At 36.2% G+C, this 24,392-nt stretch overlaps 1 protein-coding gene and 1 pseudogene across 2 annotated transcripts; one reads left to right on the forward strand and one right to left on the reverse strand.

Annotated features, from left to right (window-relative positions):
• Window positions 1-509: 509 nt before the first annotated feature.
• LOC146935973 (putative disease resistance RPP13-like protein 1) lies at window positions 510-9,158 on the forward strand. Of its 2 annotated transcripts, XR_015030409.1 has the most exons (4): window positions 510-758; window positions 4,875-8,457; window positions 8,547-8,641; window positions 8,927-9,158. XR_015030409.1 is itself a non-coding variant. In XM_085750970.1 (3 exons), exon 2 carries the CDS (start codon window positions 4,897-4,899, stop codon window positions 8,410-8,412), a length of 3,516 nt encoding a protein of 1,171 aa, XP_085607096.1. In that variant the 5' UTR covers window positions 510-758; window positions 4,875-4,896; the 3' UTR covers window positions 8,413-8,457; window positions 8,547-8,863. The 2 variants fall into 2 exon arrangements, 1 of the variants encoding a protein (XP_085607096.1); XM_085750970.1 differs by lacking the exon at window positions 8,927-9,158 and having other exon boundaries at window positions 8,547-8,863.
• A 1,059-nt stretch (window positions 9,159-10,217) lies between these two features.
• Window positions 10,218-11,549, reverse strand: LOC146935974 (GRAS family protein TF80 pseudogene; annotated as a pseudogene).
• Between the last annotated feature and the right edge of the window lie 12,843 nt (window positions 11,550-24,392).

A 24,392-nucleotide genomic window follows, 5' to 3' on the forward strand; every position in this document is an offset into this window, starting at 1 on the left:
TAAAATTGGCTCTCCTCCTCTCCCCTCCCCTCCCCTTCTAAAAATTGAACCAAATACTTCAAATTAAAAATTTTCCCTCCCTCCTAACTCTCGAACCAAATAGTAGCTTATTATTTATGCATTAAAATATAGATAGTTTAATCTCGATCAAATGATCACAAATGAGTCGACTGTGTGACCGCGTCATATTTTTTTACATAAATCCTATTTCTTGTTTCTGAGGTTGAATTGAAATGTGTTCTAGATGGAATAATATTATACAAATATTAATATAAAAAAATTGAAAAATATGATCGAATTTTAGTATACAAATTTTAATATGTAGCTTACAACCTTTTATTATATGAGGAATTTTATTTTTATTGTGAAGCTAACAGGAAAAAAGGATACTTTCGTCTTCACTTGCATGTGGTGGGAAGGTACCATCCTTTTGTATGGTCTATGCAAAGACGCATATATATGTTCAATCAGTTGATACAAAAAGGTGTATCATCTCATTTATTTTCTCTTCCATACCAAACTTCATCATTGATCTTTCAAGTTCTTCACTTTCTTTGTTCCACTCACTTTCAAGTAATTTCTCTCTTTAAATCATACTAAACACATTTTTTACTTACTACTACCTTTTAATTTCCGTTGTGACATATTTTATATTGCCTCTGAATCTTCCTCTAATTCTTTTATATTCTCATCCTTGGCTGATATCAATTTGTGTTTTTCTGACGAAGATCTCAGTTTGTTTGTTCTCAAACTTTCAGGTAATCTTTTCCTTTGTTTACAAATGCTAATATTTAAAACTAGGGAAAATTACATTGACCTCTCTTAAGGTCTTCTCAAATGACACAAACCTCCCCTCTAATTTTATAATAGATGCTTACCTCCCTTAAAATCTTTTAAATAGATAAGCACCTCCCTTCTCAACATAACACCGTTAACTATTCTGTTAAATGTAAATCTTTTTGTTTAAGAAGCTGATGCAGATAATCTTCATCCAGTAAACAAATGTTTCTGCCATTTTTTGTAATCTTTTCTTTTAGATTTGTTTTTCATATCCTTATTTCAAATCTCAACTATCATAGTTCACATCTTCCATTGAAGAATAATGAATGTTCCCCTCGCAAGGTGTTTATTATTCTGTTGACGCAATGAATCAAAGAAAATCATTAGAGGCCGTTCTACAAAAAAAATAAGAGAAATGAAATCATCATAGGCCATGGATGACGGTTGTGTACTTTGGCTGCCGATTGAAGATACAATACAATATGAATTCATATGTTGTTGAAATATCCAATCGAATTTATAAAATCACACATGGACATCATATCCCAAAAATTGGGAATTAAAATATCCACAAATAGATGATGTAGGAGAATCATGAAACGAAAAAGAAAGACTTATGATTTATCTCTTTTGTGTTGCTTCCATGGATGAAGGAAATATTTGGGCATTGGTTGCACAAAAGTTTAATTCATAATGAGAAGCAACATTAGTTTTTTAGTAAAGATAACTTGACCGAATTTAAACGGTGTCAAGGAGGAGAGGAGGTTTGTGTTAAATAATAAAATAGAGGGGGTGTCATTGTCCTTTAAAGAGACTTGAGGGGAGGTTAGTGTAATTTTCCTTTAAAAATATGTTATGCGATCTGTCCCACAACAAGTAAAGTCATGTTAATTATTGTTTTTAAACTAATTATACTATCTTACTAATAATGTGTATCGTCACTAAAATATACTATCTGTATCACTACAAAATCTATATCTCCAACTTTATATTTATAATAATGATGAATATATAATAATTTGATAAATTCCCTTAAAAAAAATTGATAAATTATTTGTGAAATTATTATCACTTAAGGTAATTCAAATTAAGATGTATCAATAGTAAAAGTTTCATCTTATAACTTAAAGGAGATTCAAATCTCATATGTGACAATTATAGATGAATATATAATAATTTGATAAATTCCCTTAAAAAAAATTGATAAATTATTTGTAAAATTATTATCACTTAAGGTAATTCAAATTAAGATGTATCAATAGTAAAAGTTTCATCTTATAACTTAAAGGAGATTCAAATCTCATATGTGACAATTATAAAATGATGATTATGTCATCTATATTATATATAAAAAAACATCCCCTTTCAGCTCTTTTGGGTTGAATTTTTTTCTTTCAAAAATGCCCTCAATTTTCAATACATAAAACAAATAGATAAGAATATTTTTTTTTTGAAAGAAGATAAATTTAAATATTAAAAAAATATAACTAACATAATATGATTATATATATGTCTGTTTCTTTTTCCTTTACTATCATTTAAAAAGTGTAACAAACTAGATGCGTATATTTATACATACCTTTTCATTATCTCAATTATACTTTTAAACAACTTTTTATACAATAAAGATTATTGTTGGTGTCGCTAAAAAAAGTATCTAAATTTTTTTTTCTTATATTTTTTGTGTCATTGAAATAGATAATCATAGTTAGTTTGTCGCTAAAAAAAAGTATCTAAATTTTTTTTTTCTTATATTTTTTGTGTCATTGAAATAGATAATCATAGTTAGTTTGTCGCTAAAAAAAAGTATCTAAATTTTTTTTTCTTATATTTTTTGTGTCATTGAAATAGATAATCATAGTAGTTAGTTTGATTTTTTTTTTTGTGGTGGTCGGGTTCGAACCCCGGTTTTTTTTTGTGGTGGTCGGGTTCGAACCCCGGACCTTGCATATTTTATGCATTGTCCATACCAACTGAGCTAAGCTCACGAGGACATAGTTAGTTTGATTTGTTATAACTTAAATCAACAAACATTTATATTTTTAATTTTAATCAAAATCAAATTTTCAAACGTTAGCGCAATAAAAAAACGGAAAGACGTGCACTCTTTTCGCTAGTCGTTATAAAAAAAATTCTCATTTGTCAATCTGTTTTTTAAAATGATATATAAAATTAATGAAGGCATCACTATTTTTTAAGGAGTATCAAATGGAGAGTATTTCTTTATCTTAATTTAAAGGAGTATCAAATGAAGAGTGTTATTTCTTTATCTTAACTAGCGTTCACACAGACGCCGTCTGTTTTTATTGTTGAGCCAACATCTGTAAATTGTAAGCATCCTTAAAAAAAAAATCTGTAAATTGTAAGCATTGTTTTTTATAAAATTTTGATTTCGATTAACCCTATATATATTGATGTTTGTGAATTTTAAATATTATATGTATAAATGTTTTTTTTTTTGAAGGATATGTATAAATGTTTGTTTCTTTAAAAAAAAATATGTATAATTGTTTGTGACTTTAAAATTATAACACACTTAATAAACTATGATAGTTTCTTTTAATTACACCGACAATATAAAAATTCAATTCTGAGAAAAACTAGAATTACATTTCTCGATATGAAAATGTTATAAAATGTATCTTAAATCATTAGCAACTGATCTAAAACTTCTATAATCATGACATAAATAACAGAAAAAATATGTTGAAAATAACGTACGATGATCTCTCATGAGTCGAAGAGACTTGAACCAAATTACAATGAGTATTTACTAATGTAGGGGAGGCCATTATGTTTATACAGCAGATCAAATATATAGCGAGGGTATAGTCTCCCACCATTGAAAAGTGAAGAGAGGCAAACTATGACCATTGTGAGCTAGCTCATCAATAGCTCGGTCGCCTTCCCTACAATTCAACTCTTGAGAAAGAAACAAGCAATTAAACCATCTAATTTTAGATTTTTTTTTTTTTGAATAGACAATCAAGACTTTTAAAAATATATTTAATTTTGTGATATTCAATTAAAATTATCGATATTTTTTAAAAAATTAAAACGAAATTGAGTGGCATTTAATTGATATTTTCACAAATTTTAAATTTTTTCTTGGAATTATAAAGGGTTGATTATGTTTCTAGTCCCTATAAAATAGCGACCTTGTAAGTTTAGTCCCTACTTAATTTTAATAGCATTTTTAGTCCCTATAAAAAAAAATTTACTTATAATTTTAGTCCCTGCTAAAACAAAGTTTGATTAATTATCCTTAAACTCTTAAATTTTTGAACGATTTTTTTGAGACAAGATTAGAACACTAGGAAAGGTTCGTTTACTAAAATTTAGAATTTTCTGACATGAAATGAATTAAATATGAATTTTTTAAAACGACAAAAGTTAAAGATAAAAAGTAATAAAATCTGGATGTAGAAATCAAATTTTGCGATAATTTTTTGCGGACGAACTTTTAGTAATGTTCTAAACATGTCTGCAAAAAATTGTTCAAAAATTTAAGAGTTTAAGCATAAATTAAACAAATTTGAATTGAGTAGGGACTAATACTCAGTGCAGAAAAACAAAATTAGGGACTAAAAATGCTATTAAAATTAAGTAGGGACTAAACTTACAAGGTCGCTATTTTATAGGGACTAGAAACATAATTAACCCTAAAATCATTCACAATAATTTTTCTCAGTGGTTGTTATAGAGGTGCGAACAGTAAAAATTAGAAGAAATAAATTTATCGATCACGTGATCATCTTTTGACTTTCACATTTTTACTAATTTTGTACTTTTTCTTCTTTGAAGGAATATGAAATAGTTGTAAAATGGTAATTAACTAGTGTCACGAGTAATACTAATCATTTCCGCTTCCACGGTTATTTTTTTATTTTTTCGAAAAAAATGGCCAATTGTTTTTTTTTTAATATTTTTTTGACATAAAAAACCACCCATTGTTAAGTTAATCATTATTTGAAGCATTGCATTGTAGGAGTGGTTTTTGCGTGGGGATGTAACAAGAGATATCAAAAACATATTATATAATTCTAGTTTCATTTATTTTTACTTGACAGAAAGAATACATTTCCATCTTGCAGAGACTTTAAGACTCAATATATCATGGCAGAGTTGGTAGCTGGGGCATTTCTTCAGTCTTCCTTTCAAGTGATTATTGAGAAGTTGGCTTCCGTTGATATCAGAGACTACTTCAGTAGTAATAAACTTGATGAGCTGGTGGAAAAACTTGTTATTACACTCAATTCTATCAACTATGTACTGGAGGAAGCAGAGTTAAAGCAGTACCAAATAACACTTGTAAAGAAGTGGCTTGATGAACTTAAACATGTTGTTTATGATGCAGACCAAGTTTTGGATGAGATTGCTACTGATGCAATGCTGAATAAGATGAAAGCCGAGGATGAACCTATCACTGCAACTGTATTGAGCTATTTTCCAACTTTAACTACAAATTCATTTGAATCTAGGATCAATGAAATACTGAAGACACTAAAATTTCTTGCAAAGCAAAAGAAAGAGTTGAGATTGGGAAAAGGTCCTACTGCTAGTAATGAAGGCTTAGTCAGTTGGAAACCTTCAAAACGATTGTCATCTACAACTCTCGTGGATGAGTCAAGAATATATGGTAGAGATGTTGATAAGACAAAACTTATCAAATTTTTACTAGAAAACAATAGCAGTGGTGACCAGGTTCCAATAATCAGCATAGTGGGTTTAGGAGGGATGGGGAAAACCACCCTTGCTAAGATTGTGTACAATGACAGCACGATAGAGGAGCATTTTGAACTTAGAGCATGGGTCTATGTTTCAGAATCTTTTGATGTTGTTGGACTCACCAAAGAAATTCTTGAGTCATTTAATTTTCCAGCAGATGGTGGAAACTTTGATCTACTCCAACGTCGATTGCAACACATGCTAACGGGTAAGAAATACTTGCTTGTTTTAGATGATATCTGGAATGGGAATGTAGAGTACTGGGAGCTGTTACTTCTTCCCTTTAACCATGGATCTTCTGGAAGCAAGATTATTGTGACAACACGTCAAAAGGAGGTAGCAGAACATGTCCTGAACTCCACCCAGTTATTCGATCTACCTCAATTGGACAATAGCAATTGTTGGAGTTTATTTGTGACACATGCCTTTCATGGCAAGAATGTGTGTGAACATCAAAATCTTGAATCAATTGGCAGGAAAATAGTGGACAAGTGTGGAGGGTTGCCTTTAGCAATAAAATCATTGGGCCAACTTTTGCGGAAAAAATTTTCTCCATCAGAATGGAATAAGATATTAGAGACTGATATGTGGCGTTTATCAGACGTGGACCGCACCATTAACTCAGTACTGAGATTGAGCTACCATAACCTACCTTCCGATCTGAAGCGTTGCTTTGCCTATTGTTCCATTTTTCCCAAGGGTTTTGAATTTGAAAAAGATGAATTGATCAAGCTTTGGATGGCAGAAGGTTTGTTGAAGTGTTGTGGATCAGACAAAAGTCAGGAAGAATTTGGGAATGAAATTTTCAGTGATCTTGAGTCAATTTCATTTTTCCAAAAATCATTTGATGAAACATATGGTACATATGAGCCCTATGTCATGCATGATCTTGTCAATGATTTAACAAAATCAGTGTCAGGAGAATTTTGTATCCAAATAGAGGGTGCTAGGGTGGAAAGTAGCCTTGAAAAGACACGTCATATTTGGTGCTCTCTTCAATCAAATTGTGTTGATGACAAATCACTAAAACCAATTTGTGAGCTTACAGGACTACGTAGCCTGATATTACAAGGCTGCACTGGAGTGTCGATAAACAAAGAAGTGCAACGTGATCTGTTTTCAGGACTGAAATATTTGCGGATGTTAAAAGTTATACATTGTGGTCTCTCAGAGCTAGTTGATGAGATAAGCAATCTAAAACTTTTGCGTTATCTAGACCTTTCATACACTGAGATTACAAGCTTACCTGATACCATTTGTATGTTGTATAATTTACAAACACTCTTGTTAAAAGGCTGTCATCAATTGACTGAGCTCCCTTCAAATTTTTCCAAACTCGTCAATTTATGTCATCTTGAACTCCCTTATGAATATTTTGGAGACGGACCTTGTATAAAGAAGATGCCAATGCATATGGGAAAGCTAAACAATCTTCAAAGTCTGTCATATTTTATTGTCGAAGAGAAGAATGGATCTGATCTGAAAGAGTTGGCAAAACTAAACCATCTTCATGGAACAATTCATATTGAAGGGTTGGGTAATGTCAGTGATCTTGCAGATGTTGATACAATAAATTTCATAGATAAGAAGAATTTAGAAGAATTATATATGAAGTTTGATGGCAGAAGAGAAGAAATGGATGAGTCAATGGCTGAAAGCAATATGTCAGTCTTGGAGGCTCTTCAACCAAATAGCAACTTGAACAGGCTTACCATCTCACAATACAAAGGTAATAGCTTTCCAAATTGGACAAAGGGTTGTCATTTACCCAACTTAGTATCTCTTGAACTGCAAGACTGTGGATATTCCCATTGGCCACCACTTGAGCAGCTTCCCTCTCTCAAGGAGCTTTTTATTTCAAACTGTAACGGAATAAAGATCATCGGCGAAGAGTTTTACAGCAATAGTTCAACAAATGTTTCGTTCAGGTCCCTTGAAGTTTTGAAATTTGATGAGATGAACAATTGGGAGGAATGGTTTTGTCTTGAAGGGTTTTCTTTGCTTAAAGTGCTTTCTATTAGAAATTGTCCCAAATTAAAAAGGGCCTTGCTGCCTCAACACCTTCCTTCTTTACAAAAACTGGAACTTTGTGATTGTAAACAGTTGGAGATATCAGTTCCCAAGGGTGATAATATCAGACATTTAGAGATAATAGGATGTGATAGCATTTTGGTAAATGCATTGTCATCCAGATTGAAAAAGTTTGTCCTTCGTGGAAGTCGGTACACTAAGTTCTCCGTGGAGCAAAGTTTAATCAATTTTACCCTCCTTGAAAAGTTGAAATTGGATTTTAATGGCTTTGTAGAATGTCCCTCTTTGGATTTACGTTGCTATAATACTCTTCATAAATTTTCAATAACAGGATGGCACTCCTCCTCCTTGCCCTTTTCACTAAACTTGTTCACCAGTCTTGATACTCTGTATCTGTGTGATTGTCCAGAGTTGGAATCGTTTCCAATGGGTGGTTTGCCTTCCAACTTGATATGGCTTACAATATCCAATTGTCCAAAACTGATTGGTTCAAGAGAGGAGTGGGGTTTGTTCCAACTCAATTCCTTGAAACAATTATGGGTCAGTGATGAGTTTGAAAATGTGGAGTCGTTCCCAGAGGAGAATTTGCTGCCACCAACTCTAGACACTCTTGTGTTGAATAATTGTTCAAAGCTAAGAATAATGAACAACAAGGGTTTTCTCCACCTCAAATCTCTCAAAGATCTGGTTATTAGGAACTGTCCTTGTCTTGAGAGCTTGCCAGAGAAGGAGGCTCTACCCAACTCCCTTTCTTATTTGGAGATTAGAGATTGTCCAATAATAAAGGAGAAGTATGAATACGAGGGAGGAGAGCGTTGGCATACAATTAGTCACATCCGTCGTGTGTGGATTGACATAATTAAGCAGGAATGAGATGTTATGGGTCCCACTTTTGGTCAAATCTTTTTGGTTCGGAAGGTACAAACATATATACTTAACAAAGCAATTGCATCAATTTATTTTCTTAATTTTATATTCTTATTTTCTGACTTCAATTTATTTTTCAGGCAATGAAGGATTCTGCGTTTGGAATGGTGTGAGGGTGGTTTGGGAAATGATGATTCTGGTGATTTTGTTAAACAAGCTAAATTGGAGTGTACTGGTAATTCAATTTCAGGTAAATTACTCCCTATGTGCATGTTTGGATTACCCAAGCTATTGTCTGTGTTTTGATTCCCGGTGAATTTGATAGAATTGGGATAATTTTGACAAAATTTATACTTTTGAATTTCAACAAAATCAGATGCTGATTTCACAAACTCGTTGTCAATATATCATTACATAGAGGATAGATTAATTAATTCATAATTGTCATCTTCCCTTATTTTCGTATGTTCTTTTCTTCCCACCATTTGATCATTGAAATATCTATGGATTGTATGGACAGCTGAATGAAGGAAACTAGGAGCAGCAGGACAAAGTTTGTTTCAGGAGCATCCACTTCAACCTCTTACTGTTGTTATGTTCCTTCCTAGTTCGTTAGTCATTGACAGTTAAAAAACTATCAACAAATCATAACTAAATTCTGCTGTGCTCATAATTAATCATTGTAATTTGACTATTCAGATCAGAATTTCATTTCATGAATATATGAAGAATTGATTTTACAATTCTCTCAATTTTCTCTCATTTCTATTAGATTTCATGCTGGATAGTGTCAGATGTTTGTGAGTCTTTAATTTCTGCTTACTGTGACACTCTTTTTTCGTTATCTTTTCCGTAGTTTTAAAGTCAAACATAATTAAAATAACATATAGTTATCTCATTGACACAAAATCTTTATGTGAAAGGCTTTTAATATCGAGACTTTTTATGAAAGGTAAGTAAGCTATATTCCCACCAAGATATAACTACTTTTTACCAAATATTCTTAAACAAGGTGTAGTAATAATATCAGCTGTATTTTATTACATTTGTGTTCGTTTTCATTTGGTTTTAACAATGACACTATAAGAATTTTGAAGTGCAAATGATTTATATATCAATTTCACACAATCACCACTGCAGTATAGTTAATTGACCTTTTGAAGATTTACCATGCAACAATCAGTTTATGAATTGAAATAAGGTTTTTATTAGGCTATTAAGTCGTCGAGTTTAACGATTTACAGGAAATGAATGTGTTTTGTATAATGCAGTCATAAAGACTTAGTCAGGATTGTCCCTGAGCTGCATAGCTCTCTCTGTTGACATAGCATCAAACAGAACAGTGGCTGCCTGTAAATAAATTCTCATTTCACTCTGCTGTATTCTTGTTATATTCCGAATATAGTTCATCATCATAAGTTATGCATAGCGTACAAATATGTCTTCACGAATCACAACAATTAGATTTGTTTTTTTAACAGAAAACAGTATGGACAATATATTCAGTATTAGATGGCCAGTATGAGTACACCTTGTATATATATTTTAATAACCAATTCCATACATGTCATCTTCAACTAGCATGCAATGTATCTATGAAACTATGAGCAGTGACATTTTAGACATTTATTTTCATATTTCAACAAAGGTGGGAGCTAAAAATATTGTACAGAAATGAATTGATATTAACATTAACAACAATTCAAGAAGGATATGTTGTTTTTCTTCTTTGAAACGCTTTGAAAATCCAGAAAACAAAAACATAAAATCTTCTAATCGCGATCCTCATATTCCACCATGAATATGAATTATCATCTCCTAAATTTCCAGGCCGATACAGAAAACAGTGGTCTGTCACTCCAGCAGACAAGCAAACAATCATGTTCTTCTTTAAACTTGTACTTGTGACTATATCGCTGCAATAAATTAGTTACTTCTATCCTCCCATTGTAACTCAAAGGTACCTTCTCAAGTCTAGTCATTTCAAGCCTTCGAATCCATTTCTCGAGCTTCTCATGCCTTTCCTTTCTATCGACTCCCTCACAAGTAATAATGTTCTTTATTTGCTCTCCAAGAAGCATGCTCTCGAGTTTTTGTCTCTCGACTGATGTTCTCGTAACAGTAGGTTCCAAGCAGTCAAAAAGTGAACCGTAAAAGTACAATGCTCGATCGATTCTCTCCATTAAATTACATCCATTCAGATTTGATTCCTGTTCAGTAATCACTAAAAGTTTCGGTTGTAGTTTTCGCATAGCGTTAAGAAAGATCCCCATCTTAGGTGAAGCACCTAAAAAAAGAGGTGATAATGCTGAATCGGGACTCAAGATATATGCATTGATCATGTCTCTCTCTAGCCACTCTGCGAAAGTCCTCTGACCCATGTGCGCTGCTCTCTGCATATTGATAGATGTCGCACCTGCTGAGGAGACCATTTCGTCATCAGTGGCAAGGAGAGAATGAAGCTGAAGAACAGAAGTAATTGCAACAGCGTCTCCTGTCTTGACAGGCAAGTTTTCGAAATCGACATCTTCAAATTTGCTAATTATTGGATTGAACTGTAAAGGAAAATCCAAAATCTCTGCTTCGGTTGTCAAATGAAAGCTCATTTGCTCTAATACCTCTTTCTTTTCATGAATTCCTGTAATTTTCAGAAAGAGCGGACCTCCCGGACGTTTCTTTAAAGTTTGTATAAGATTTATCCATTGCGCTGGCTCGGAACAATGGAGATCAATAATATGAATGACTTTTTCACATTCCATCGATTCAATAATTGCTTGATTTATGATCAGGTATGAAAACATCAAAAAAGGACACAGATCATAGAAGTATTTTTGAACAAGGATGTCGTCTGAAGACGATGATATTTTCGAGGAATTGAGAGCTTTGTAAACACCAGGTAAATGTTTGACTATCTTGTATCCAAGTGCTTCACTGAAAGTGACCATTCTTTGTACACCATTACCATGAGGTGATGAAATCTGAGAAATATACTCAAGTCCAATATCAGCATTTTTTATGCTTCCAGATGCAACATATTTTGCACACTCAATAAGAGGGATAATTGGATTTAAGCTCTGAGAGGCATATCTCAATTCCCTCAGCCAGTGATATGGCGAACCTAGCGCATAACAGCTGAGTTGCATAAGTAAGATTGATATGGATGAAGCAAAAACAAAAGATTCTCATTCCACTTAAAGCATCTATATATTGGAACCTTACATCATTTTCCATATATAATCTGCCTATTCAACACGATAAATGATTTTTGTGCAACCAACTTTAGAGAACTTTTGCGACAACTTTTTTATTGGTTAGTGCAATTCAAATAGGTGGTTAATTAAATGGACTGATTACTGACAAATTTTTGACACTTCTCTCTATGTTAGCTTTGAATTTTTGTTTAGTTTTTTGAAGGACTCGTATTTTTAACTATCATTGAACAATCTTTTATTTAAGAGACTGAAGGATATGCACTTTCAGTGTGAAATTATTTTACACAGGCATCCAATTACAACTCTTCAATTTGCGACATCATATTATATATTTTGAATAAAAAACTCAATAAGTGGTTATTCAATTGTTTGTTGTCTTCACAAGTTGTGATTGGTTGTCAAAGTTATTTACAGGTGATACGCTTGTGCAAGCAAATACTTATTTGGAAATTTCCTCTCATTCTAAATCCTACCGAGTATTAGAAGGCTGTGACTTATGAGGGCATATTTCAAATAAAGTTGTATTAATAGCATTTTATAATGCTCATCATGAAATATATTTTACTTTGAAAATGCAGCTGGATGACACAGTATTTAAAAACGTTGAGACAACTCACTATCATGAATTAAAGCAAGCTAGGGAGTCGACCCTGCACATTGAAAGACTGACAGAATTTGTGCCAGACTTGCTGATGTTGTCCAGTTTTGCTTCCAAGGAGATAGTATGTACAATGGTAAGTGTTCGCATCATTCTTGGGCTACACTTTATTGAGTAAATGAAAATTGGAAATTTGAAAAATGAAGCATAAGAGGGAAGTGAAAATAGAGTAGAATAGAGAAGTTTTGACATGTTATATTTATTTTTTTATGTATGGTGCAGATAAAGTTCAGTTCGCTTTCATCTGCTTCATTGTCCAAATTTGGGATGAACAAATATGCAAATAATATACTTACAGCAGTGCTATATTTCACGAGAGAAATCCTGCCGAGAACATTACGAAAACAAGTTTAGCCAATGAAAATGCAGTGCCTAGCAGAAAACACGGCGGGATGGCGGAAAACATGGAAGCCAAAGCCACTAAAACATGCCTACTGTCTTGTGAAATCGGTCGCTATCCATTCCTTCACTACACATAGCATTATTGATATACTTACTCAAGAGTCAAGTAGCTTTACATATCACCTCCAATCCAATGTTGTGTGACACGACAGACACAATCAATATAAACTGTCACTCTATCAGGCAAAACATATCATACCAAGAGATATCATGACTAACTCTCAATTAGAGTGACTAGTTAGCATATGTCTCTACTAGAGAAACATCACATCCAAATATATCATGACTAACTCCTCAAATCAGTTACTTATATATGATCTATATGTGAAGGAGTGTTGAATATGAAATTAATCAAACTTGATATAGTTCAAGGTTCATTTTACATTAATTAGGTAAGTCTATGATTTGATTATCAGATTAATATTTATGTAGTTGTTAAGTGTTTCCATTGCACATGCATTAATTAGGTAGGTTTGAGCCAATGAGCCGCGAAAAGAGATACAAACCAAGAGCAGTGACATCTTAATAATATATTTGCAGATTCAACAAAGTGAGAATTAAAAATAATTGTACAGAAATGAATTGATATTAACATTGAAAACAATACAAGATAGATAACTTGTTTGACTTCATTAAAAACGTAAAATCTATAAAGAGAAAAATCTAAAACTGAAAAGAGAAAGCAATATGAAATTAGACACACATCTATCAATGTCTTTGGTGTAATAAACTTGATTGATATTAACATTGAAGACAATGATGTTTTCGAGGAATGTGTGGACTCGAGCCTATATCTTGCATTTTTTGTATCCAGATGGAAAACATTTAGCACACTTAATTTAGAAGGCTTATTGGATTTGAGTGAGTGAATGAGGTATGTTTCAACAAATTTATGTATTGGAGACTAGAAAATTTCTGCACAAAGTTGCTTCATTCATATTGTCGGCATCCTCATTGTAAAGGTCTTCCGAAACAAATCTTCAGAGTATATAGTTTGTGTCCCAATGCTATTTATGGTTCTTCACCAACAAATTTGTCCAAAGAAAAAGTTGTCGTCTGGCTATCTATAAAAATACGTAAAATGACATTTATTCTTGAAAAAGTAGTATAAGTTACTATGGAGAACAAAAAGAGGTCGTAATAAAGTGTAAAAAAAATAAAGGGATCAGAGCACAATAAAAATAATAAATAGGATCGCTGCCAAATATAGTGTCGGTGGTCCTAAAAAGAGAGCGATAAGTGTATTCTGAAAACAAAGTCTTTGAAAATGAAAAATTTTGCTTGAAATTGTGTTCCAACTAAATTGTGTTGGTGATTTTCTTTGTCTTTTGCTTGAGGACAAATAAAGATTCAAGCATGGGGAAATTTGATAAGTCGTAGTTTATGATGTTTTTAGCTTCCAATTTCAATAAAAATTAGTGTGTTTTAATCATGTTTTAGATTTATTTTACTTCAAAGTACTTGTTATGTTTTGAGAACAAAAATAATGATGAGGAATGCATATGGCTCAAGAGCAAGGGTATAAGGAGCAAGAAAGAAAAGAAAAGCAAGTGAAAAAGAGGAAAAAAAGTCAGCACAGTCGTGCTAAAAAATGCACTAGGTCGTGCTAAGCCTTGCCAAGATCGTGCTCCTTAAGCTGTGAACGTGCAGGGAATGTCGTAAAATTACGCACAACCGTTCACCCCACAGGCACGGTTGTGTGCCTTCCCAGAAGCAGAATAGGAATGATTTTTTAGAAAGGGAACACGGTCATGCACTTCACAAGCACGGCCAATTATGCAGTCAGAAAAAAAGGTTACAAACTCTTTGAATTTACCCATTATTGCATTGTAAGTCGAGTTTAATGATATGTCTAAGGCTCTAGGCTATAAATAGGTCCCTTATCAGATTTGTAACACAACCGGGGAATATTTGTGAACTTGCTCTATATTGAAATCAATGTTTAACATTATTCCAAGTTTATTGTTCTTATTTTTCTGCATTTTATAGTTCTTTATTTTCTCTGCACTTTACATTTCCAGTTATTTATTTTTATGTATTTATATTCCATGTCTTTATATTTTAACCTCTTGTCTACTATGATCATGATTGAGTCGACTTTTATAGCATTGAGATTGTTGGACTAATCTAACGATTGGATCATATTGTTATACCCTAATTTTGGACCTAAAAATACTTACTCAATTCTTCTTTTCTTGCATTTCAAGTTATTTGAACTGCCTCTGATCAATTGCATCTTTCTCTGCATTTTATTTCAATATTGTTTGCAAAATTCACACAAAAGGGCATTTTAGTCATTTCCTATGTCAAAATTTCTTTCAGTCTTTGAAAAATTGTTTAAGTCCTTTCAATGGGTTTGTATAAGTCTTCATTTCAATTCTATGTCAAAAATCCATTTTAAAAAGTTGCATTTGAAGTCATTTTGAGTCAGTTTTGCCCCCAGGGGCATTTTGGTCTTTTCATATGTCAAAACTCTGTTCAAATCTTAAAAATTGCCTCTGAATCTTTCAAGTTGGTTTAAATAAACTTTTGTTTCAATTCCCTGTTAAAAATCCATTTTAAATTGCATCTGAGTCATTTTTAGTCGTTTTAGCCCTAGGGGCATTTTGGTCATTTCACACAAAATTTCGGCAGAGAGAGGTTACTTTAAAGTACCTCATTTAGGCCATTGGTTCGTTTTAGTCCGTTTTGTCAATTTTAATCGTTTCACTTTACGTTATTTGCCGGTTACCAATTTTAATTCATTTTATTTTATTTTTAAGTCCTAAATTTCTAAAATTTGCATTTTAGTCCATTTTTGTCCAAGTCATAGTCCAGTGCCACGTGTCAGGTCCTAATTTGTCCAGAAAGTTTGTTACAAAGTTATGCCACATGTCACGTTCTTATTGGTCCAGCAGTTACATGGCAGCCTATAAATCCCGGTCACCAGTCAAAGTCCAAGTCACCAATCATTTTTTTTTACACATTCCCAAAAAAAATCAAAAAAATCAGAAAACTCTTTCTCTCACTCTCCTTTCCTCACGCGCCACCCTCCATCATCCATAACTACCTTCTTCAACAACCTGAAACCGCCGTAACAACTTTCCCCCACCCTTCCTTCCACCGTAACAGAATTTTCCGGCCACTTCCACCACTCAAATTTCATCACGAATCCGAATTCCTTCACCATCAACAACATTTCAACACGCAGGGACAAGGATCAAACGGAGATCCAAACCACCACATGAAGCAATCGACCTGCAAACAACACAAACAGATTCGTTTTGGTGCAAGGTTCGCGTGAGTAAATCAAGAAGCAAAGGTCTCAACAGATTCGAAGAAGAAGAAGTGTCGCAACTTTCTCGTCGAATTTTTTCCCTCCGATTTACAAGAGGTAACTCACGCTCGTTCTTTCTCTTTCCTGGCCGTGATTTGGTATATGCATGATTTTGTTGCTCTAAGAACACTTAGAAAGATGTATGTGAGTTTGAATCCGAGCCTAAAAGCATAGATCTAGGGTTCGTGTTTAATGATTTCAGCAAAACGATCGGAGAAATAGATAGAAGGAAGCAAGTGGATTCTGCTGATGTAAAAAGTTTGCGAAAAAATAAAAAAAAATTACTCTGGTGCGGCGGCGCTCCGGCCAACCACCGCACCGGAGGAGAATCCGACCACTGCTCTTCCGTCTCCTCCATTCCTTTTCCTGGATCTGAATCTATGTGTTGATGATGCATGTAATCTTGTTATGGTTTTGAGACTTTGTTTGAAAAAAGAGATGAGGAAGCCAGAAGAGAGTGCAGCGCCGTTTTTGGCCTAAGGGAAGAAGAAATTTTTGATGAAATGAAGAGGAAACCCTAAAAATGTGCTTTATATGTGGTGTTGGCATTGGACCGGTTCGGTTGAACCGCTCCAGGTCCTGAACCGGTCCATGTCCATTTCCTTTGGGCCAAACCCGCCCCATCTCTGCACCAAGCCCAATGTTTTTGTTTCATTTTCCAGTTTCGCTTTTCGTACCCCCCATTCCTGCATATTCTTGATGTTTTTTGGCTATTTACGCCCCCTGCCACGCCTTGAACGTTTTAGAAAATTCTCTAAAAATTTGTAAAGACTTCTTAACATTTTTGTGATGTTTTTATATTGGTTTTGTACTGGAAAATTTTGAAAAAAATATATTGTTTTTTTTGTTTAATTCTTGAATTCTACGTTGAAAAAACTTGTGAAAATGAACATGATTTGGATCCCAATTCTTGATATATGTTGGTAATTGATGATGGGGGATTTTGTGATGAATTGATCACTGTTTAGGTGTGTCTCTTGCTGCATAAGAATGAGTGTGATTAATTTCTTGCATTATAAGGCATGTTATGTTTTGTAAATATATGAATCAATGAGTGGATGATGCCTATGTGTTTTCATATCTTTTTGGTGCGATCTTGACCTATAATTGTTCATATTGCTACAGTACCTAAAGCTATTTGAAAACAAGCATGACTTGAACAATTATAGGTCATGATCTTGTTTTCCACATTATTAGCATTTTAGGTCCCTTTGGTTGTTTTACTTCTAACTTTCACTATCTTCCTATACCATTTTCTTTGTTCATAGTCTCATTATTTTCATGTCTCTCTACTAACATTTCTACCCCTTGTTCCATGAGCATTACAAGCATTTCTCCATCCCATTTCCTCATCCTTTTATTTTCCTAGCACTTTAAATTTTCATGCAAAAATTAGAATGTAAATACTTAGGAGTTTTTTGTATTTTACTTTTATGCAATTTTAATTTCTTGGCAAAGAGGCCATAGAATGTATCTAGGCCAATGATGTAAAGGACAATGGACTCTAATAATGTACACCGACACAAGCACCGACACATGCACACACATCACTTGAGATATAGCTAGAATATGCATGTTTAGATGTATGTTTAGGATTGTATGGTTAGATGAATGTTTAGGCTTTATACTTAGAAAAATCAATTTTTTAAACAAATATGAACAACATCACTCAAATCATTTTCAAAATAAACCTTGGGATCAAAATCCCATTGTATTTTCCCTTTTCATTTTCTTAATCAAATTTCAATGAACTTTAATCCTACTTTGACTTTCTTTCGCAAATCACTAACCAAACCGCACAATTTCATAATCTCATGCCCTTGAGGCCTCTCAATCTCCATTCTTCAAAATTCATTTTCAAATTTAAAATCAAACAACAAAAACAAAAACATTTTTGGAAGAGAACTACGGTGGATTTGATCCCTTAATCGGGTACGTAGGCAAGGAACAAAGTTCCTTCAATTCAACTAAAATAAAAATCCAAAAAACATTCTTCTCCCTCCAATTCTTCACTTAGAACATTCTTAGGTTTAATAAACACTTTCAAAATAGCATTTAAAAATAGAGCGCGCGCGTAGAAATTAAAGACGGTTCCTATAGGATACTATAGTCGTTATGGGTGCCTAACACCTTCCCGTAGCAAAAACAACTCCCGGACCTCGATTCTCAAGGGTTTTGCTTACTTTTTCCCTTCCCAAGAAAAAATAAGATATCACCGGTTTAAAAGGTTCAAACGTAATCAATGTTTGACACCCGAAAACCAAGATAAAACAGCTGGCGACTTCACTGGGGAGATTCGAGAGTTACGCCTAGTCTTTATTTCCACGCTTGCGCTTCGTTTTTACTTGTTTCTTTTACTTGTTTTCCTATGTGAATAAATGTTTAATTTCTTGCAAACGTGTGGGGTGAGAATATCAAAAGTCCTGCACCCGGGCTGAGTGAACTTAGGATTTAGGGGGGATATAATCGACAATTCATTCCGGGGGTTGCCTCGTGTTTTGGATTATGCGATCAATCCCACATAGCTGAGGCATTTTGGGGGTGATGTTGTCGGCGCGTGTTGTCGCGTTTAGGCACTTTACTTCTAATTTTTCTATGACGTTATGAACCGTAGATAACCAAACCCATCCATGGCCATTTTCTAGGATGTAGTGCGGAGGCTAAACCGAGTGTTGTCTCGAGCTTTAGTCGTCACGCGATACTACACTCAAGTTAGACCTTCCACGGATAATCATGGAGCGAGTGTTGTCTCGTGACACCATGATATACGTCGGAGAGGTTGCAACTTGGGAACCTTTTTTAGAACCCGGTTACTATTATCCTAAAGCCCTAGTTTCACCGGGCACCGTGTCCACCCATGACTCCTCGACTTTGAACTTCAACCCACCATGTTTTCTCCGAACTTGAACATAATCATGCATTCATGCATACATGCATGCATGCATAAAATTTTGTCATGCATTGTTATCGAAGGGCTTAGACAAGTTGAATTTGTAAACATTGTAGGAATGAAGATGACTAACTCCTACAAGTTCAAGGAAGTGGATTTGGCTAGTTTGAGAGATTTGGCACTCAAGATTGAGGATCCGACTGGTTTCCGACATCGTTACGGGGCTTTACTTCCTATTCTCCATACTAATGTGGATGAGAAGCTTGTGCACACTCTAGTGCAATTCTATGATCGGGGGTATCGGTGCTTCACTTTCCCAGACTTTCAGTTGATGCCTACTCTAGAGGCTTATTCTCACTTGATGGATCTATCTATTGCTAAGGGGGTTCCCTTTGCGGGACTTGAGCATCCTCCTACTTCTCTGGTTATTGCTAAGGATCTCCATCTTACAATCTCCGATGTCTCCAAGAATCTTGTCACTAAGGCACGTATCCGAGGGTTCACTTCAGAGTATCTTCTTGGGAAATCCAACCTCAATACCACTTGTCAGGACACTCTCGAGGCTATTCTTGCACTTCTCATCTATGGGCTTATTCTCTTTCCAAATCTTGATGACTTCGTGGACATGAATGCTATTATGATCTTCCACTCCAAGAATCCGGTTCCTACCTTGCTAGCTGACACATACCATGCTATTCACGATCGATCCGGCAAAGGTCGTGGATACATTCATTGTTGTGTGCCCCTCCTCTATAGGTGGTTTATTTCGCACCTTCCGAAGTCTTTCCACGACAATCTGGAGAATTGGTCTATTTCACAGAGGATCATGGCTCTCACTCCTAATGACGTGGTCTGGCTTACTCCCGCTTCTAGGGTTAAGGAAATCATCTTTGGTGGTGGGAAGTTCCTTAATGTACCTCTTCTTGGTACCCGGGGTGGAATCAACTATAACCCGGAGCTTGCTTTGCGACAATTTGGTTTCCCGATGAGAGATAAGCCCATCAATCTTGCTACAGCTCCTTACTTCTTTCACTACTCCAATGCTCCCACAGGAATTAGAGAGGATTTCATGGAAGCTTGGACTAAGCTTCGGAAGAAAGAGGTGAAGCATATGGGTGTAAGGTCCGGTATTGCTCATGAGGCCTATACACAGTGGGTGATAAACCAAGCTGAGGAGATTGGTATGCCTTACCCCTCTATGAGATATGTGTCTGCATCTGTTCCTACCATGCCTTTGCCTCTGCTCCCACCTACCCAGGAGATGTATCAGGAGCATCTAGCTATGGAGAGTCGGGAGAAGCATCAGTGGAGAGCTAGATACTATGAGGCTGAGAACTTGATCATGACTTTGGATGGAAAGGATGAGCAGCAGACTCATGAGGTCTTGACACTGAAGAAAGAGTTAGCTAAGGCTAAGAGAGAGATTGAAGAGAAAGATAGGTTGCTCATGAGGGACTCCAAGAGGGCTAGGGGTGCCCGTGACTTCTATACACGATACTGCAGCTATGAGTCTGAGTCTGAGGATGATGCTTCCACTTCCTATGCTTGAGGATCTCCATTTCCTGTTGTTATTTCCATTTGTTTGTGTTGTTTTACGTTTCAAAGTCTATCCCTTGGCTTAGCATTTCAAAGGGAATCGTCTTGTAAAACTATATGTTGGTTGTTTGTTCCCCGTTTATGTTAATTGTTGTTTAGTAATGTTTACAGGTTTCTAATTTGTCTAAAAACCCTTCGATAACACAAAAAAGAGTCTTTTTGCATATGCATTTACACATTTCATGCATCATATGCATTCATTGGTCACAAAAAAACTTCTCTCGTGCTCATTGCCTCCTGGTTTTGTCCGCCGCAGTCTGAAAAGTGGCTCGTGTTCGCAAAGTCTACCAACCAGATAGAATTCATCAAACAAGATTTCACAAGAGAAGAATGATGGCTAACTTTGAAGAAGAAAATGCTCAACTCCGTGCCGAATTGGCTGCTATGAAAGAAGACTTGGCTAAGGCTCATGACGCTATGTCCACTACGATGGCTGCACAAGAACAACCAGCCACATCTGTTCCAGTTACTGCTGAGGTGATTCCCTCTATCCCACTGTCTACTGTGGCTACTGATGCTCGTTTTGTTATGCCCAACGGCCGTCCTTATGGCCTCTCAGCTTACTATTCTCCTAATACTGCTGCTGGTGTCTCTGGTTTTGCTGGTCAAGGACAGATTCCTGTGTCCACTGTTATGCCTCAGGTGACTACTGTTGTTACCGACCCTATTGTACACACTGTGCAACAGGTGATTGATGTCGATACTCCGCATGGACAAGATCCCGCATTGGAAGCTATGAAGAGACAGTTGAGGGAGTTGGCTGGAGAACTCCGTGAGGTCAAGGCTAGCCGGGGAAACAATGGTGCTCCTGCTAAAGCTCGTGATCTATGCTTGGTATCCCGATTTGAGGTTCCTAAGAAATTCAAAGAGCCAGAATTTGACAAATACAATGGAACTTCTTGTCCACATAACCATGTTATCCGGTATGTCCGAAAGATGGCTAACTACGCAGATAATGATGCATTGATGATCCATTGCTTCCAGAGTAGCTTGACTGATGATGCAGCAGATTGGTACACTAGTCTGAGCAAAGACAACATCCATACTTTTGAGGAACTCGCTGCTGCTTTTGAAGGTCAATATGAGTTCAACACCCGTCTGAGGCCAAACAGGGACTCTCTTAAAGCCCTATCTCAAAAATCAGATGAAACCTTCCGTGAATATGCTCAGAGGTGGAGAGGGGCAGCTGCCCGTGTTTCTCCTCGACTTGATGAGGAAGAGTTAACACAGACATTCCTGAAGACTCTGAAGAAGGAATATAAGGAGAGAATGATAGTCTCTGCCCCAAACAACTTCTCTGATATGGTTACAATGGGAACTCGTCTAGAGGAGGCTGTCCGAGAGGGTATTATTGTCCTTGAGAAGGGTGAATCTTCAAACAGTGCACCAAAGAAGTATGGTAATGGTCATCATAAGAGGAAAGAATCTGATGTAGGGATGGTGTCTGGTAACCCATCTGCAGCTGCTACACAATTACCTTTGCCCTATCATTACATGCAGTACTCTCAACATCCTTTCTTCCCACCATTCTACCAGCAATATCCTCTGCCACCGGGTCAACCACCAGTGCCCGTCAATGCCATTGCTCAACAAGTACAACAACAGCCTCCTGCTCAACAGCAACGGCAGCAACAACAGGGTCCCCGACCCAAACCTTCTTTTCCACCAATACCAATGCGGTATGGTGAGCTGCTCCCAACTCTACTGGCCAAGGGGCACTGTGTCACCAGACCAGGCAAGCCTCCGCCTAATCCATTGCCTCCAAGGTTCCGACAGGACCTAACATGTGAATTTCATCAGGGTGCTCAAGGCCACGATGTTGAAGGTTGCTTTGCTCTGAAATATATTGTGAAAGACCTGATAGAAAAGGGACGGTTGACTTTTGAGAACAGTGTTCCGCATGTCCTCGACAATCCGCTTCCAAACCACGCTGCTGTTAATATGATTGAGGCTTTCGAAAGAGTTCCCGTTCCTCAAGAGGATCCCATGTTGGATGTCCGTAATGTTGTTACTCCCTTGGTACCGCTACATGTCAAGCTCTGCGAGGCTTCTTTGTTCAATCATGATCATGCTTCCTGCTCAGGATGTCTTCAGAATCCTATGGGTTGTTGTGTAGTGCAAGGTGACATCCAGAGCTTGATGGATGACAAACGCTTGATTGCTAGTGACGTATGTGTCATTGGGCCAGTGTTCCATGACTCTCCTGTTGAAAGTGTATCTCAGACAAAGAATGTTGAGCCTTTGGTGATCAGGTTACCTGGTCCGGTATCTTATACCTCTACCAAAGCAATTCCTTACAAATACAGTGCAACCATGATTGAGAATGGAGTGGAGGTGCCTCTGGTATCCCCAGCTACAGTTGATAATGTTGCCGGTGAAATTACAACTCTGAGAAGCGGAAAGGTCCGTCCACCCTTGTTTCAAAAGAAGGTGGTGACACCCATTGCCACAATAACTCCACCAGTTGCTCCTCCTGTTGACAAAAACACCGGCCCAGCAGGCCAATCTATTGAAGAGTCCAATCTGGATGAAATACTGAGGCTTATCAAGAAAAGTGACTATAAGATTGTTGACCAGCTGCTACAAACCCCATCAAAGATATCCATCTTGTCTCTGCTCATGAGCTCAGAGGCTCACAGGAAGGTGTTGATGAAGATACTGGAGCAGGCTTATGTTGATCACGAAGTCTCTGTGGAGCAATTCAATGGAATAGTGGGTAACATTACCGCTTGCAATAGCTTGGGGTTCGGTGACGATGAACTCCCCGAAGCAGGGAAACATCACACCTTGGCTCTACACATCTCGGTGCACTGCAAGTCTGATATGATATCCAACGTGTTGGTGGACACTGGATCATCGTTGAATGTAATGCCTGAGTCCACACTAAGGCAATTGAGTCATCATGGAATTTCTCTGAGGGGTAGCAGCTATTTGGTTAAAGCTTTTGATGGATCCCGCAAAGATGTTCTCGGGGAAGTAGACTTGCCAATTACCATCGGTCCTGAGACATTTCAAATTACTTTCCAAGTCATGGACATCAATGCTTCTTACAGTTGTCTCCTCGGAAGACCGTGGATCCACGACGCTGGAGCGGTAACTTCTACTTTGCACCAGAAGCTCAAGTTCATGAGGAATGGTAAGATTGTCACTGTGCATGGTGAAGAAGCATATCTGGTTAGCCAAGTGTCATCTTTCTCTTGTGTTGAAGCAGGGTCCGCTGAAGGGACGTCGTTTCAAGGCTTGACTGTTGAGGGTGCAGAACCCTGGAGGGCTGGTGCTAGCATGGCTTCATTGAAGGATGCCCAGAAGGCTGTTCGGGAAGGACAAGCTGCTGGCTGGGGCAAGGTGATTCAGATCTTGGAAAACAAGCGTAAAGAAGGCCTTGGATTCTCCCCAACCTCTGGTGTTTCAAAGGGAACTTTCTACAGTGATGGGTTCATCAATGCTATTACTGAAGAGGCTGCTGAGAGTAGTCACGTGCCTACATTTGTTATACCAGGAGGCACTGTGAGAAATTGGGAGGCCATTGATGTTCCTTTAGTCATGCATGCTTCCATGTAATGTGTTTTGTTGCTCATGTTTTTTGTTTTCAAAATAACAATCCTTTCGCTCTGCCCAAGGCGAAAGTGATATCATTGTAAGGGCATGTTTGTTTCGGCATTGCCGTTATCAATAAAAGTTGTCGTCTTTCTCACGACTCTTTGTTTTTTTACCTTTTAGTGCCTTTTTCTTGGAAATAATGGTAATGCCAGAAAAAACCAAAACATCTGTATTTTCTTATTAATTTCAAAAATCTGCATAGAAAAACTTTTTTCTAAAATCATCCCAATCATATTATGCAGATTGAACCATAATAAACCCGTTGAACACAGTGACCCTATGGTTCCTCCAAATTTTGAATTCCTTGTATAT

This window comes from Medicago sativa, chromosome 3 (assembly GCF_051527215.1).
Source record: "Medicago sativa cultivar Bolivia chromosome 3, Bolivia_mono, whole genome shotgun sequence".
NCBI classification, from domain to species: domain Eukaryota; kingdom Viridiplantae; phylum Streptophyta; class Magnoliopsida; order Fabales; family Fabaceae; genus Medicago; species Medicago sativa.

Bases quoted from the DNA above. Each gene is read 5' to 3' on its own strand.
- LOC146935973 (XM_085750970.1), top strand. From the start codon at position 4,897: ATGGCAGAGTTGGTAGCTGGGGCATTTCTTCAGTCTTCCTTTCAAGTG.